Below are 16,580 nucleotides of genomic sequence, written 5' to 3'. Positions count from 1 at the left end.
AATTCACTTGTGAACTGATGCATTAGTGAGGATTCTGTTGTCCCTCCAGCGTCAATTCCACAAGTTCCTGAAAACAAATTCTCAATGACTAAGAGGTCAGAGTTAGGGTTATGTGTTCTGTTTGTCCGAACAAGTGACCTTGACCCAGCTTCAAGGTCAAATGATTTCAAACATTAAAAACATATCTTCTGAATAATGAAGAGACCCAACCCATGATTTCGGCAGTTTGTATGCCGAGAAGATATGAAGTATAAATTATATTACTCAGTAAAGTTAACTAACTTTGGAGCTTCAGTGGCAGTGGTGAAAAGCAACAAAATTGTAACAATCGAGGAAACATTTTGTTCTTAGAACAGAAAAAATCTGATTTCTCAACAGGTATTGGGATTTCCATGGTGTTGTCGTCTGCCATTGTCTCTATCTACTACAACATGGTCAATGCATGGGCATTCCACTTCTTGTTTGCATCAATGACGGGAGTGCTGCCCTGGCTCGGCTGTAATAACTACTGGAACACTGAGGGTGAGTATTTAACATCAATGACGGGAGTGCTGCCCTGGCTCGGCTGTAATAACTACTGGAACACTGAGGGTGAGTATTTAACATCAATGACGGGAGTGCTGCCCTGGCTCGGCTGTAATAACTACTGGAATACTGAGGGTGAGTATTTAACATCAATGACGGGAGTGTTGCCCTGGCTCGGCTGTATTAACTACTGGAACACTGAAGGTGAGTATTTATCACTGAAAGAACACTGAAGGTGAGTATCTAAATCCTGGGACACTGAAGGTGAATATCTAAATCCTGGGACACTGAAGGTGAATATCTAAATCCTGGGACACTGAGGGTGAATATCTAAATCCTGGGACACTGAGGGTGAGTATTTAAATCCTGGGACACTGAGGGTGAATATCTAAATCCAGGGACACTGAGGGTGAATATCTAAATCCAGGGACACTGAGGGTGAATATCTAAATCCTGGGACACTGAGGGTGAATATTTAAATCCAGGGACACTGAGGGTGAGTATTTAAATCCTGGGACACTGAGGGTGAATATCTAAATCCAGGGACACTGAGGGTGAATATCTAAATCCAGGGACACTGAGGGTGAATATCTAAATCCAGGGACACTGAGGGTGAATATCTAAATCCAGGGACACTGAGGGTGAATATCTAAATCCAGGGACACTGAGGGTGAATATCTAAATCCAGGGACACTGAGGGTGAATATCTAAATCCTGGGACACTGAGGGTGACACCAGGGACACTGAGGGTGAGTATTTAAATCCTGGGACACTGAGGGTGAGTATTTAAATCCTGGGACACTGAGGGTGAATATCTAAATCCTGGGACACTGAGGGTGAGTATCTAAATCCAGGGACACTGAGGGTGAGTATCTAAATCCTGGGACACTGAAGGTGAGTATCTAAATCCTGGGACACTGAGGGTGAATATCTAAATCCTGGGACACTGAGGGTGAGTATTCAAATCCTGGGACACTGAGGGTGAGTATCTAAATCCTGGGACACTGAGGGTGAATATTTAAATCCTGGGACACTGAGGGTGAATATCTAAATCCTGGGACACTAAGTATCTAAGTTAATGTTGAGTTAATTAAACACCTGCTTGAGCACTGTATGCAGTTATTGTTTTTTTTTCCATCAATGTCCAGAGTCATTCAAAGGTACAGTCTTGTTGTCATTGAAGTTGGGTGACTGTAAAAGAATTGGAACACTTTTATCAACTCTGTAATTTTAGGCTGTTTTAAACTTATAAATAAATATATGATAGAAGAAAAAATAATCAACATATATATCTTTATAATTTTGATCTAAATCTGTGTAATGATTCTAGTGATGTGCTGCACATTTGACAATGTTCACCAAGCTCCTAGAATATCAATTCGAAGTCGGGCAGTGTCACTTACAGCTTGAAAGGTGAACCTAGTTGAATGAAAATTTGGATAGATTTATGTGCTGTTTGCATTACTAGCTTCTACATCTTACAGTAAAGAAAACGATGATATTCTGTTAAAAAATGGTCTGCTTTTGTTGTCTACAAGTTATAAAAAAAAAATTCTGTTTTATTATTTCTGAAGAATATAAAATTATATTTATCGATGTGTTTATTTTTCAGCATGCAGTACAAATCAATATCGTGTAAGCAACTGTTCTTGGATTAACCAGACTTTTTTCGATACTGGAAATTTTACTTTAAATAATTCATGTGTGTCGGTGGTAACGAACTGCAGTTACTATGGAAACAACGAAACTCAGTTACTCGAAAACTGTATTGAAAGTCTGCAAGACATTCTGGGAAAAGATGTTTTATTGGACGAACCAAAATATGATGGCTCTCGGACAAGTCCTACCGAGGAATATTTTTTGTAAGTATTCATTTTACTTTCTCTTTATCACATTCAAATTTACAATATTTTGTACATACAATTATTTTGAACAAATAATATTATTTAGGATCAATGTAAAAATACTCAAAGTGCATTAGTTAGCTGGAAAAATGTCGTTTGAATTTGTATCTTGATAATTAAGAAAAGAAAATGTATATATGGTGAGAGGAGGTGCCAGCTATATATTTATATTTTATATCTATAAGAATAAGTAGATTTGATTGGTAAAATTCATTTGTGATATTAAGTATGTTGAATGTATAGTAAATAGATCTGGTACAAACTAGTCTTGTTGTATTTCAGCAATCGAGTGCTGGGAATGACAGGAAAGTCTCTTGGTAATCTTGGATATATCCAGTGGGAGTTAGCATTGTGTCTCATGCTGGCCTGGTTTATTGTGTTTGTGTGTTTAATAAAGGGAATCAGAACATCTGGAAAGGTCAGACATCGTTGTGGAATTTTTACTTTTATATATTCAAAAAAAAAAAAATCAAAGAAGATTTGGTTCTAAAGATTTATCAAGCAAGTTACCGTCAGCAAAAGTACATTGTATAAATGTCATTATCTGGAAAATTCCTTAGCTAGAATTTGTTAAGCTGTAATGTTATTTACAATTCTTCCTAATTCTTTCATTACTATCAGTTGTGTGAAAGATTAAAATTAGAACATTGTAACACACCTTTGTTTCTACCATCTTTATGTTTCACTGTTTTTTTACAGGTGGCCTACTGTGTTGTCACGTTTCCTTACATCATTATTTTTGCTCTCTTGATACGAGCGTTTATGATGGAAGGTTATATGCAGGGAATTAAGTTCTATGTCACACCGAAATGGGAGAGGTTAAAAGAGCCTGGCGTTTGGGCGGATGCTGCTGTTCAAGTTTTCTTTTCATTATCAGCTTGTATGGGAGGACTGACGACCTTAGCAAGTTACAATAAATTCCACAATAATATTTACAGGTAAGTGACTACAGGATCATGCCCTATCAAACCTACCCCACTATGAACGTGAATCATTGGATCTAGTTAGAGGTTACCTTAGAGGCTGACTAAGGATCTAAATCTAAACAATAATGAAATTGACATTTAGCAAAAACTGAGATCAAAATCTTTAAAATACTGAGATTTAAATCTTTAAAATACTGAGATTTAAATCTTTAAGATACTGAAATTTACATCTAGTAATTACTGAAATTGACATTCAGCAAATACTGAGATTTAAATCTTTAAAATACTGAGATTTAAATCTTTAAAATACTGAGATTTAAATCTTTAAAATACTGAGATTTAAATCTTTAAAATACTGAGATTTAAATTTTTAAAATACTGAGATTTAAATCTTTAAAATACTGAGATTTAAATCTTTAAAATACTGAGATTTAAATCTTTAAGATACTGAAATTTACAACTAGTAATTACTGAAATTGACATTTAGCAAATACTGAGATTTAAATCTTTAAAATACTGAGATTTTCTTTAAAATCTTTAAATCTTTAAAATACTGAAATTTACAGATTAGTAATTACTGAAATTGACATTCAGCAAATACTGAGATTTAAATCTTTAAAATACTGAAATTTGACATTCACATCTAGTAATTACTGAAATTGACATTCAGCAAATACTGAGATTTAAATCTTTAAAATACTGAGATTTAAATCTTTAAGATACTGAAATTTACATCTAGTAATTACTGAAATTGACATTCAGCAAATACTGAGATTTAAATCTTGAAAATACTGAGTTTTTAATCTTTAAGATACTGAAATTTACATTTAGTAATTACTAAAATTGACATTCAGCAAATACTGAGATTTAAATCTTGAAAATACTGAGATTTTAATCTTTAAGAGATTTTAAATCTTTAAGATACTGAAATTTACATCTAGTAATTACTGAAATTGACATTCAGCAAATACTGAGATTTAAATCTTTAAAATAAATTTACATCTAGTAATTACTGAAATTGACATTCAGCAAATACTGAGATTTAAATCTTTAAATATTGAAATTTACATCTAGAATTACTAAAATTTTAATCTTTAAATCTTTAAAATACTGAAATTACATCTAGTAATTACTGAAATTGACATTCAGCAAATACTGAGATTTAAATCTTTAAAATACTGAGATTTTAATCTTTAAAATACTGAAATTTTAATCTTTGACATTCAGCAAATACTGAAATTTAAAATACAGTTAAATCTTTAAAATACTGAAATTACATTACTGAAATTGACATTCAGCAAATACTGAGATTTAAATCTTTAAAATACTGAGATTTAAATCTTTAAAATACTGAAATTACATCTAGTAATTACTGAAATTGACATTCAGCAAATACTGAGATTTAAATCTTTAAAATACTGAGATTTAAATCTTTAAAATACTGAAATTACATCTAGTAATTACTGAAATTTAAATCTTTTAAATACTGATATTTACATCTAACAAACTATCTCAAAGTTTTGAAAAATCCTTGATTTTGATTGTAGATGCAAAAAATTCCATTTATCCCACCTCATTTGATTTAAAGAGGGGGGGCATATACATGTACAAAAATAAACCTAAATGTCTCATCCTAAATCAGCTTGAAGGATTTTGATCAAACTATACAAAGGTCAGTTGTGACTACATTGGAAGAATTAGTGTTTCAGGGCTCAAAGGTCAAGGTCACCATTACTATTCATAGAAATTTATCAAATATTTACAGTTATCTTTTATTGTCTAAAAAATCCGTGTTTAATTCCCAGGTTATTTACTGACTAAGTAGCATGGTGAATGCTCAGTTAATTATTAATATTTACAAGGAACAACACAAATCTACATCACCAATTAGGACTGAAGTAATGTCCATACCCATAAGCTTTTTTATTTCAAACGTTACCAAATCCTGCTTTACCACAGATAAAACCTGTTTGTGTTTTTAACTTACTTATAAAACTGTTACTTTACCTGTCCATTGTTGACTTAATTGGTCAGCTCTCACAGTTGTCAGAGGGTATATTGATGGATTTTATAAAATGAAGGTAACATTAGTTATTGGTCAGTAGTCAGATCATGACTTTATACTATATAATACTTAATACAGCTCAAATACACTGAAGAAAAGGTGTGAAATGTGGCTTAGATGGAAGAATAGGTGAGTGGGTGTGACACAAAATTTGATTGACAGCTAAAGATGTGTTATTGGTTGACGTTGCTGGTTTTACTACAACAAGTTTAAGTAACACTATGATGATGTAGTGATTTGGTGCTATAACAAGTCTTGTTTGTGATTTCTGTGTGAGTCCTTAACAATTTTTGTTTTTGAAGTTTTGTTTCAGCAGGAGAATATTAAACACCTTTAATTGGTTTTTTTCTTGGATTGTTTGAAGATGTGGTAAACAATAATTTTAAAATGTTTTCCATAGAGGTTAAAATTATTTCTGTAATTAATTTTGTTTTTTCCTTATCAGAGAGGCACATTTGTATTGATGTTTAGAGAAATTAAATATTTATATATCAATACAAACAACAACATCCTATAAACAAGTGACATGAATGGTTTATGTTATAGGGATAGACATACAATGTTATTAGAGATAGACATACAATGTTATAGAGATAGACATACAATGTCATAGGGATAGACATACAATGTCATAGGGATAGACATACAATGGTTTATGTTATAGGGATAGACATACAATGTTATAGAGATAGACATACAATGGTTTATGTTATAGGGATAGACATACAATGGTTTATGTTATAGGGATAGACATACAATGTTATAGAGATAGACATACAATGGTTTATGTTATAGGGATAGACATACAATGTTATAGAGATAGACATACAATGTTATAGGGATAGACATACAATGGTTTATGTCATAGAGATAGACATACAATGACATACAATGGTTTATGTTATAGAGATAGACATACAATGGTTTATGTTATAGAGATAGACATACAATGTTATAGAGATAGACATACAATGTTATAGAGATAGACATACAATGTTTATAGGGATAGACATACAATGTCATAGGGATAGACATACAATGGTTTATGTTATAGGGATAGACATACAATGTTATAGGGATAGACATACAATGGTTTATGTTATAGGGATAGACATACAATGGTTTATGTTATAGAGATAGACATACAATGGTTTATGTTATAGAGATAGACATACAATGGTTTATGTTATAGAGATAGACATACAATGTTATAGGGATAGACATACAATGGTTTATGTTATAGGGATAGACATACAATGGTTTATGTTATAGAGATAGACATACAATGGTTTATGTTATAGAGATAGACATACAATGGTTTATGTTATAGAGATAGACATACAATGTTATAGAGACACATACAATGGTTTATGTTATAGGGATAGACATACAATGGTTTATGTTATAGGGATAGACATACAATGTCATATGGATAGACATACAATGTCATAGAGATAGACATACAATGGTTTATGTTATAGGGATAGACATACAATGTTATAGGGATAGACATACAATGGTTTATATTATAGAGATAGACATACAATGGTTTATGTTATAGAGATAGACATACAATGTTATAGAGATAGACATACAATGTTATAGAGATAGACATACAATGTTATAGAGATAGACATACAATGGTTTATGTTATAGGGATAGACATACAATGGTTTATGTTATAGGGATAGACATACAATGGTTTATGTTATAGGGATAGACATACAATGGTTTATGTTATAGAGATAGACATACAATGGTTTATGTTATAGAGATAGACATACAATGGTTTATGTTATAGAGATAGACATACAATGTTATAGGGATAGACATACAATGGTTTGTTATAGGGATAGACATACAATGTTATAGAGATAGACATACAATGTTATAGGGATAGACATACAATGTTATAGGGATAGACATACAATGTTCATACAATGTTATAGGGATAGACATACAATGTTATAGGGATAGACATACAATGTTATAGAGATAGACATACAATGTTATAGGGATAGACATACAATGGTTTATGTCATAGAGATAGATGTATATCATGACCAAGGACCAAGGTAAACCTATGTACCCTTGGATTTGAGATGTATATACACGTAGACTCTGTAAACAAAGAAGTGACTTGTTGCTACCAAAAGCTGAAAACTGGTTGTAACACAATGAAAGTATTCTGATAATTTCTTTAAAATCCTTACAGATAGAAATGTATAAAGTGACATTCCTGTTTCAGTGATGCAATACTGGTTTGTCTGGGAGATACCTTGATGAGTGTATTAGCGGGATTCTCTGTGTTTGCCATGATGGGCGTCCTCAGCAACGAACTTAACACATCAGTCGAGAATGTCATAGCCTCAGGTAAACATGTTAATTTAGGTTGTGAGTCAAATTTCCCCATATTCAATGCATGTATTTAGGAAAGAAATTTAAAAATTGAAATAAAAGTTCAGAATTTTTGGGAAATTCTCTCGATTTTCAAAAAACTTGATGCTAAATATTTAAAAAAAAAAAAAAAAATGCAAATAATCATTATGAAAATGAAGAAATAATTTTATGGTTTCATACATTTTCCTGGTGTGTGTTTCTATTATGGTGTAAACACAGTGTATATAAATATTAACCTTTACATCTGTTTGACCTTCAGGTATTGGACTGACCTTTATTGTTAATCCAGCTGCCATGTCTTTCTTTCCGGCGGCCCCTATGTGGTCCCTGCTGTTTTTTCTCATGATTGTCATGCTAGGACTAAGTACACAGTTTGTGAACATCGAGACAGTAATCACTGCTATTATAGATGAAAATATCACTCTACTGCGACGAAGACGGGTACTGATTGTCTCCCTTTTATGTGGAATTTTGTTTTTGTTGGGACTTCCACTCACCACACAGGTAAATCCTAACTTTGAATCTCGCTGATTGATGATTTTCTTTGGAGTTATGTCCCTTATATTGTTACATGACAGTTGTCCACAGTAGTTTACTTAGTTATGCCCTTAAACAATTAATTGTGCTCTTTTGAAACTTTGTGCATTTGATCCATGCCAACACCTTTCTCGTCATTTGTGATACTGAGTAAAAAAGTTTCAAGTTAGTATTTGTTTTCAATAAAAAAAACTGTTGTAATAATAAGTTGTTTTAGTATCTGATTCCATATCTAAGTGAGATTGTTGTAGACGCCATCCTGTCTGAGTATACATGTTATGTACTTCTGTCTTTAGGGTGGTATGTATGTACTACAACTGATGGATGAATATGCGGCGGGGTTTCCCATCCTAATTAATGGTATCTTCGTGTGTATCGCCATCGGCTGGATATATGGGGTGAAACAGTTCTCTCGGGACATCAAACACATGGTGGGACATAGTGTTAGTTACTGGTGGCAGGCGATGTGGTGTGTTATGACACCCCTCATTATAATAGTGAGTATATATAGCTTTCGTGATCTGCTACCTAATCTGTCCAAAATACAAGTAAGCATTTGTCATGTAGGCAGCATCAGGTGTAGGTACGGTTTCAAAACTTTCATTAAACCAATAACCAAAAGGCCCTGGGTGGTAATATTGGGCCATAAGTTACATTCACGGTTGAATGATTTAAAATTTATTTAAATGGATGACCTTGATCCCTTTCAAAATTAAAAGGGTAAAAAATTGAGAAAAAAAATGCAGCTTCTTTTTTGTAACAAAAAGACCAGGAGTCGTATAATATTTGAACAGTAACATGATTTGGCAGAAAATCATCAGGTTTACTGAAATCAACTTTATCAGCAATTTATGTAGAGTGATACAGGCCCATTCAGCCTCTTGCACTAACAGAGGTGATTTCTAATACTAAAGTTTTAAAGGCTTATAGTTAATTCTTTAGAAGTTTATGCTCGAATTCTGTGACAGTGCTAAAGGTTGCTTTGTACCACCACACTGTTCAGAATATTGTTCCTTACTCTCTAGACAAATATCTTTTTAGGCCTGCCATCTCTGAGACATGTGTGAATTTTAATTTTGTAACTGAATGGAATAAGTTAACCTTGGTCTTGCATTAATTTAATTGGATACCGAGGTGAAATAGTGGTGCAATTTAATTTTGTCAACAATAACAGTGAAATTACATAAGATATGGCACTTGTTTCTGTTAGAGAACTTTTTTGAGATGATCAGCTAATGTTTTGCTTTTATTTCAGTTTATTCTGATATTCTCAGTGATTGGGTACAAACCTCTGTCAATAAAGTATGAGACAGAAGCCTATCCTGACTGGGCAGAGATACCAGGTTTTATCATTACACTTACCCCTGTCCTAGCCATTCCAGTGTGTGGGTTATTCCAGGTCATAACCAAACAAGGCTCCCTCTTACAGGTGAGTGTGACTTTGTCGTTATTGGTCAAGGAAGCTATGACAGTCTTATCATGGGTTCTGTAAAACAGAAATGTTTAACTTGTATAGTTCTTGCATAGAAAAAATAGAAAATTAATTTGTATAATAAATTTTCTATTGGTAAAATTTATGTTTTATTTCAAATAATTGAATAGGTGATTCTTGATTCTGTTGTTAATACTACAAGATTTTTAGCCTTGAGAACTAGCATAATACATTCATTCAAGCATGGAACATGTTGAAGTGATAAATTAGTGTATACAGACTTGCTATCTTAGTTATATAATTTGTGACCTGCCTGCTGAAAACTTTCCAAAGGATGGTCAACATTGATGCAAGGATGACAAAACCGAACAATTCTTTTACAAGGTTTAGCATGCCTAGTTAAAGAATTAGGGGTTTAAGTGTTTCTGTGTTGGTGTGAGTGGAACTATACAACATCTAGTTCTCCAACACTGGTAATATTTCCACATCAGTAGTCAGCTGACGTTGCTGCTGCTGAATGGAAAATATGTGGATTTTTTATCTTCACAGCGGTTAAAGAAAAGTTGTAGTTCTGAATCAAACTGGGGTCCTGCTTTGGAACGTCACTGGAAAAATATAGAATACTTTCCTACCGTTAATACTCACACCATGGTAGAAGACATAGAGCATTCTCTTCTCCATACTGTTACAGGTGAGGCATGTATTATAGTCATTGTATAAAATTGAAATTTAGAAAGAATGTTTTTGAAAAAAGTAACCAAATTGATCATTGTTGAAAATTGTAATTTTGAAAAGATTTATTTTCAAAGAAAATATCATGTTTGAAAAGGTCATGCTTCAAATATGTTATGGGGATGTTTGTGATATTTTACAAGTTTTTTGCAACTTCATGACTTATCAAAATTTTTATACTTCAGAATATTTGGAGAAATTTTCCAAAAAAAAATTCATTCATTTTGCAGAACTCAGGACTACTGAACATAGAATATTTTTTAAAGAAAAAAAATATATTTGAAAAATTCTGGTTTTAATAGAAAAGTATCATTAAGACTGAATTCAATAGGAATAATTGTTAGAAAATTGTATTGGGTATGGGATATGTGTTCTACTGGATGGTTAGGGACATGTATATATATTAATGAACTGATAATCAGCATGATTCTAAAATGTTTGGTTAAAAAATGTGATTAATAATGACCTGTCATTTGATTAAGAATGGGGTCCCTGTGGTACAACATATATCCATCATTGGTTGTGTTTTAATAAGGGTTTTGAGCATTAACCATATTTTCTGTATTAATACCAGTAACATTTGAAATAGAAACTGAGGATATTCTCAAAACTCCCAGCAGAGATTAACCAAAGGTGATATTCAGTGTATGTTGTTGACTTTATCGTTGTTCCCATATTATTTTTCTAACAAAATGGAGAATGACAAACATGTTTCACAGGAAAGAGCTGTTGATAAAAATCTGGTGAATACAGGAAATATGGTAGACATGGTCAGTAATGGATGTAAAGTTAAGATTCAAGCATGTTTGAGTTAATGGTGCAAAGAAAACTTTACAGGGAGCAATTGAAAATGTATACCAGTTAGCTAAATGTATACTGTAAACTATGAAGAAGTTAAGCAGTGGAATGTTGAATAAGTTTTCAATTGTATATTAATGCATACCCTAAAGTGTTGAAAATTAACGAGTCTTAAAATTAAGCCATAGGTTCCTAATGAAGGGAAAAGTATGTGGAAAATAAGCCCTGTGTTCCTAAGAATGAGTTGGTACTTTTAATAATCTGTATGGAGACCTGATTCCGCATTTTTTCACCATTTTCTTTGTGACTTGGAGGGCTCTATAATCATTTATGAAGGTTTTGTTTTTTTCTTAATGGAATTGTAATTTTATAATTTTGGAAAGAGTTATTGCCCTTTGTTACAGTTTAATCTTGTCCAAATATTTCCTCTTTCAGTTTGCTTAAAGAATTTTTTTTTCAGTTTTTTATTCATTTACAATAACAAGAATACTATAGGGTGATATTACTACCATTAGAATTATCTGTTTAAAACTTTGTATACTTTATTTATCACAAGAACTGTATTTATTATAGCACTGTTTTCTCTTTTAAACATTTTGGCCTATAACTATCATTTCCATGCATTTCTTTGGTATCGAACATATGTTGTTTCACCCAACAGTATTCTGGTTATTGTTTAGATAATAGAATGTACATTTTAATGGTAATAGTTTCTTGGGAACTTCTCAATAATTAGGCATTCTCAGTTTACAGATAAAAGAGTCTTAAAAATAAGCTGGTCTCAAAAATTTACCATCAAGTTCTTACTGAAAAAGAATATAGTTGTATCTTATTGTCAGGTTTTTAGGGAATGAGTATAAAGTGAATTCAAAACAATGCCTGATATATCTTACTTAAACTTGACTAGAACCAAACTGGAGTAGCTTGTGTGAATAGATTAGGAATCCTAGAAATTAAACTTTTTTGATCCCTATTGTAAACAAACAGAAGCAAAGAAAATACAAAAATTAACAAACTGTCAAATATTATTTGTAAATGATTCAAATAAATATCTCTTTACCAATACTCAGATCAAGACAAGATCAAAAGAAATCTGAATATTGAAGTTGGTTATAAAAGACTTTATTTTAATGAAAACATTAGCTATACACATACATATAGGTGGTATATGAGATTGATCAAAACTCGTCCACTGAAAGACCGAAAGGTCGTAATAGTGGACGTAAAAACCTGTTAAAATAAATGAATTGATCAAATCAGATTCATTGCGCAAACAGAACTGCTTAGCTACTAAGTAAACAGTTGTATTTATCATGTCATTGAACACTCGTAAACAATCTGACAAAATCAACAAAGTAACTTTTGAACAGATAAAATTGTTCTCCAATCAGATTTCTTTGAATTATTATGGTATAGAATTCACTTTGTATATAAAATACAGATCAGTCAGTGGATAACCAGGTATACACTTTCAATGTCTCCCTACCCTGAATGTTTATTGGAATGGAAATTACCTCAACTTTAAATCAAAAACAGTCTTTGAAATATCTGGATGGACATCACACCAAATTTTATAAAGGTGTGATTTTGATCCAGAGCTTCTGATGAATGTTTTGATTGGTTTAGTCCCAAAGTGTGCTTTAATCAGCTGACCCTGTTTGCAGATAATGTTGATTTCACCACGGTTGGTGTTCGTGTTCCGAGTCTATCCCAAACAAGTCTTCTTCCTAAATCCTTGTCCCCAAAGAAACCTCGTGACATGAGGGAGCGTGCAATCCTAAACCATGCCTACAGCAACCCACAGTGTCATCAATCCACAGGTAGGTCACCTACAGATAGGTCATAGGCCAATCAGGTCAGCAATCATCAGGTAGGTCACCTACAGATAGGTCATAGGTCAAACAGGTCAGTAATCCACAGTGTCATCAATCTACAGGTAGGTCACCTACAGATAGGTCATAGGTCAAACAGGTAAGAAACCAACAGTGTCATCAATCGAGAGGTAGGTCAGCTACAGATAGGTCATAGATCAACCAGGTCAGCAACCCAGTGGCATCAATCCACAGTTAGGTCACCTATAGATAGGTCATAGGTCAAACAGGTCAGAAACCCACAGTGTCATCAATGGAGAGGTAGGTCAGCTACAGATAGGTCATAGGTCAACCAGGTTAGCAACCCACAGTGTCAACAAACAACAGGTACAATGTAAGTCAAACATGTAGATCACTAAGGCCACAGGGTGATGTAATGAGGTCATCTTCTGTCAAAAAGAGACCAGTTCTGCATTGGTGACTCCAGGTAATTCATTTTTGAAAGCCATGACATTTTCTGCTGTTCAGAAAAAGTAATGCTTTGTTAAATATTGATTTTGAAGATTGAAAACAGGAGGATTAATCACTATATATTGACATCACAGGTTATAAGTTTGTGGAGTGTGTAGTTTGGTTTTGCTTTATGTGGTGTTGGCTAAGTAACACTTGTGTGTGAATGTGTTGAATATATATTTGCATGATATTTGGTGGTACAAAAGAAAATAAAAACCTGAAATATCTCAAAAGATTTGGTTGTCTTCCTTTTTATCCTAAGTCTATAGTGTTTCTCAAATAAATAACATGATTCTATGTAACCTATATCCCACAGATTATATAAAATAATTTATTGATAGTGAATATAATTTGCCTTTAGTCCTATTTAGCTAAATGAATTGTGGTATTTAATTAATACATTTTCTAAATTCTGTAATGATTTGATAAAAGGGAGACAACCTTATCACTGATTATAACATGAATAAAACTAGAATGCCCAAGGTTAAATAAGAAAGGTTTACAGACTTGTAATGATATTCACAAATGGTGAGATTGGAAACACTTTAACAAGCTGATAGCTCAATGACCGTGCTGTTCAAGTCTTTCTCCAGTCCCAGCAAATTTTTCTGACGTTATGATCAAGTGATTTTAATTCTTGGATAGCTCAAAATTTGAAAAAAATGGTTGATCTGCGTTGTCACTTTACCTGTAATGAACTTAAATACTAACTGTTCTCTGACAAAGCTGTCATTATTAGAGGTCATTAGGATTATTAATGGCTGTGTTTGGCTTAATGTCGTCTGAAACATTTTATATCTGATGTCAACAAAATTGTAGTGCTCTGAAATGTCCTTTCCCTTATCAGATTTTTTCTTTTACTTTTTTTCAAAGCTTCCATAGAAAAAACATCACTCTCTTCAACATCTTCATCAAGTAGTAGTTGCCATGGTGACGAGAAGATCGCCAGTTGTTCTAGTTTCAATGACGACAAACTTCCTTCCTGTAGTCACAATGATAACTTCTTCTTTGGTCCGGATATCATTGTGGTGCCACGGAATAAGACAAAAATCCAGACGTGCAATGCCTCGACGCAAACCGATTTTCCCTTGACCAGGAAAAGATCTTCCAAGAAAAATCCAATGGTAAATCTTTATTTCTAGATTATAGAGAAATTATGGAAACTATGAGGGATGATAGAGGAGTCTATAAATTATGGAAACAGAGAGGGACGATAGAGAAGTCTGTAAATTATGGAAACAGAGAGGGATGATACAGAAGTCTGTAAGTTATGGAAACAGAGAGGGATGATAGAGAAGTCTGTAAACTATGGAAACAGAGAGGGATGATAGAGAAGTCTGTAAGTTGTGGAAACAGAGAGGGATGATAGAGAAGTCTGTAAGTTATGGAAACAGAGAGGGATGATAGAGATGTCTGTAAGTTATGGAAACAGAGAGGGATGATAGAGAAGTCTGTAAACTATGGAAACAGAGAGGGATGATAGAGCAGTCTGTAAGTTATGGAAACAGAGAGGGATGATAGAGAAGTCTGTAAACTATAGAAACAGAGAGGGATGATAGAGAAGTCTGTAAATTAGTAAATTATGGAAACAGGGATGATACAGAAGTCTGTAAACTATGGAAACAGAGAGGGATGATAGAGAAGTCTGTAAATTATGGAAACAGGGATGATAGAGAAGTCTGTAAACTATAGAAACAGAGAGGGATGATTGAGATGTCTGTAAACTATGGAAACAGAGGGATGATAGAGCAGTCTGTAAGTTATGGAAACAGAGAGGGATGATACAGAAGTCTGTAAACTATGGAAACAGGGATGACACAGAAGTCTGTAAACTATGGAAAGAGAGGGATGATAGAGCAGTCTGTAAGTTATGGAAACAGAGTGGGATGATAGAGAAGTCTGTAAACTATAGAAACAGAGAGGGATGATAGAGAAGTCTGTAAATTATGGAAACAGGGATGATACAGAAGTCTGTAAACTATGGAAACAGAGAGGGATGATAGAGAAGTCTGTAAATTATGGAAACAGGGATGATAGAGAAGTCTGTAAACTATAGAAACAGAGAGGGATGATTGAGATGTCTGTAAATTATGGAAACAGAGAGGGATGATAGAGAAGTCTGTAAACTATAGAAACAGAGAGGGATGATTGAGATGTCTGTAAATTATGGAAACAGAGAGGGATGATAGAGAAGTCTGTAAACTATGGAAACAGAGGGATGATAGAGCAGTCTGTAAGTTATGGAAACAGAGAGGGATGATACAGAAGTCTGTAAACTATGGAAACAGGGATGACACAGAAGTCTGTAAACTATGGAAAGAGAGGGATGATAGAGCAGTCTGTAAGTTATGGAAACAGAGAGGGATGATAGAGAAGTCTGTAAGTTATGGAAACAGAGAGGGATGATAGAGATGTCTGTAAGTTATGGAAACAGAGAGGGATGATAGAGAAGTCTGTAAACTATGGAAACAGAGAGGGATGATAGAGAAGTCTGTAAACTATAGAAACAGAGAGGGATGATTGAGAAGTCTGTAAATTATGGAAACAGAGAGGGATGATAGAGAAGTCTGTAAATTATGGAAACAGAGAGGGATGATACAGAAGTGTGTAAGTTATGGAAACAGAGAGGGATGATACAGAAGTGTGTAAGTTATGGAAACAGAGAGGGATGATAGAGAAGTCTGTAAACTATAGAAACAGAGAGGGATGATAGAGAAGTCTGTAAACTATAGAAACAGAGAGGGATGATTGAGAAGTCTGTAAATTATGGAAACAGAGAGGGATGATACAGAAGTGTGTAAGTTATGGAAACAGAGAGGGATGATACAGAAGTGTGTAAGTTATGGAAACAGAGAGGGATGATACAGAAGTGTGTAAGTTATGGAAACAGAGAGGGATGATACAGAAGTGTGTAAATTGTGGAAACAGAGAGGGATA

The 16,580-nt window shown here is 33.4% G+C and overlaps 1 protein-coding gene across 1 annotated transcript in view; it reads left to right on the top strand.

The window, feature by feature from the left end:
* The window catches only part of LOC132544711 (uncharacterized), a 121,992-nt gene that overhangs the window by 102,864 nt on the left and 2,548 nt on the right, over positions 1–16,580 (top strand). Inside the window, exons 17-27 of the mRNA XM_060208352.1 lie at positions 379–522; positions 2,138–2,387; positions 2,712–2,847; positions 3,129–3,367; positions 7,669–7,793; positions 8,080–8,324; positions 8,654–8,854; positions 9,613–9,786; positions 10,339–10,480; positions 12,984–13,139; positions 14,517–14,767. Of these exons, the coding sequence (XP_060064335.1) occupies positions 379–522; positions 2,138–2,387; positions 2,712–2,847; positions 3,129–3,367; positions 7,669–7,793; positions 8,080–8,324; positions 8,654–8,854; positions 9,613–9,786; positions 10,339–10,480; positions 12,984–13,139; positions 14,517–14,767 (2,063 nt within the window). The remainder of the gene's footprint in view (positions 1–378; positions 523–2,137; positions 2,388–2,711; positions 2,848–3,128; positions 3,368–7,668; positions 7,794–8,079; positions 8,325–8,653; positions 8,855–9,612; positions 9,787–10,338; positions 10,481–12,983; positions 13,140–14,516; positions 14,768–16,580) is intronic.

Source organism: Ylistrum balloti, unplaced genomic scaffold (assembly GCF_031769215.1).
Source record: "Ylistrum balloti isolate Yb309-2 unplaced genomic scaffold, AGI_CSIRO_Ybal_v1 Utg369808, whole genome shotgun sequence".
NCBI lineage: Eukaryota > Metazoa > Mollusca > Bivalvia > Pectinida > Pectinidae > Ylistrum > Ylistrum balloti.
This window is presented reverse-complemented; position numbering and strand designations above follow the sequence as displayed.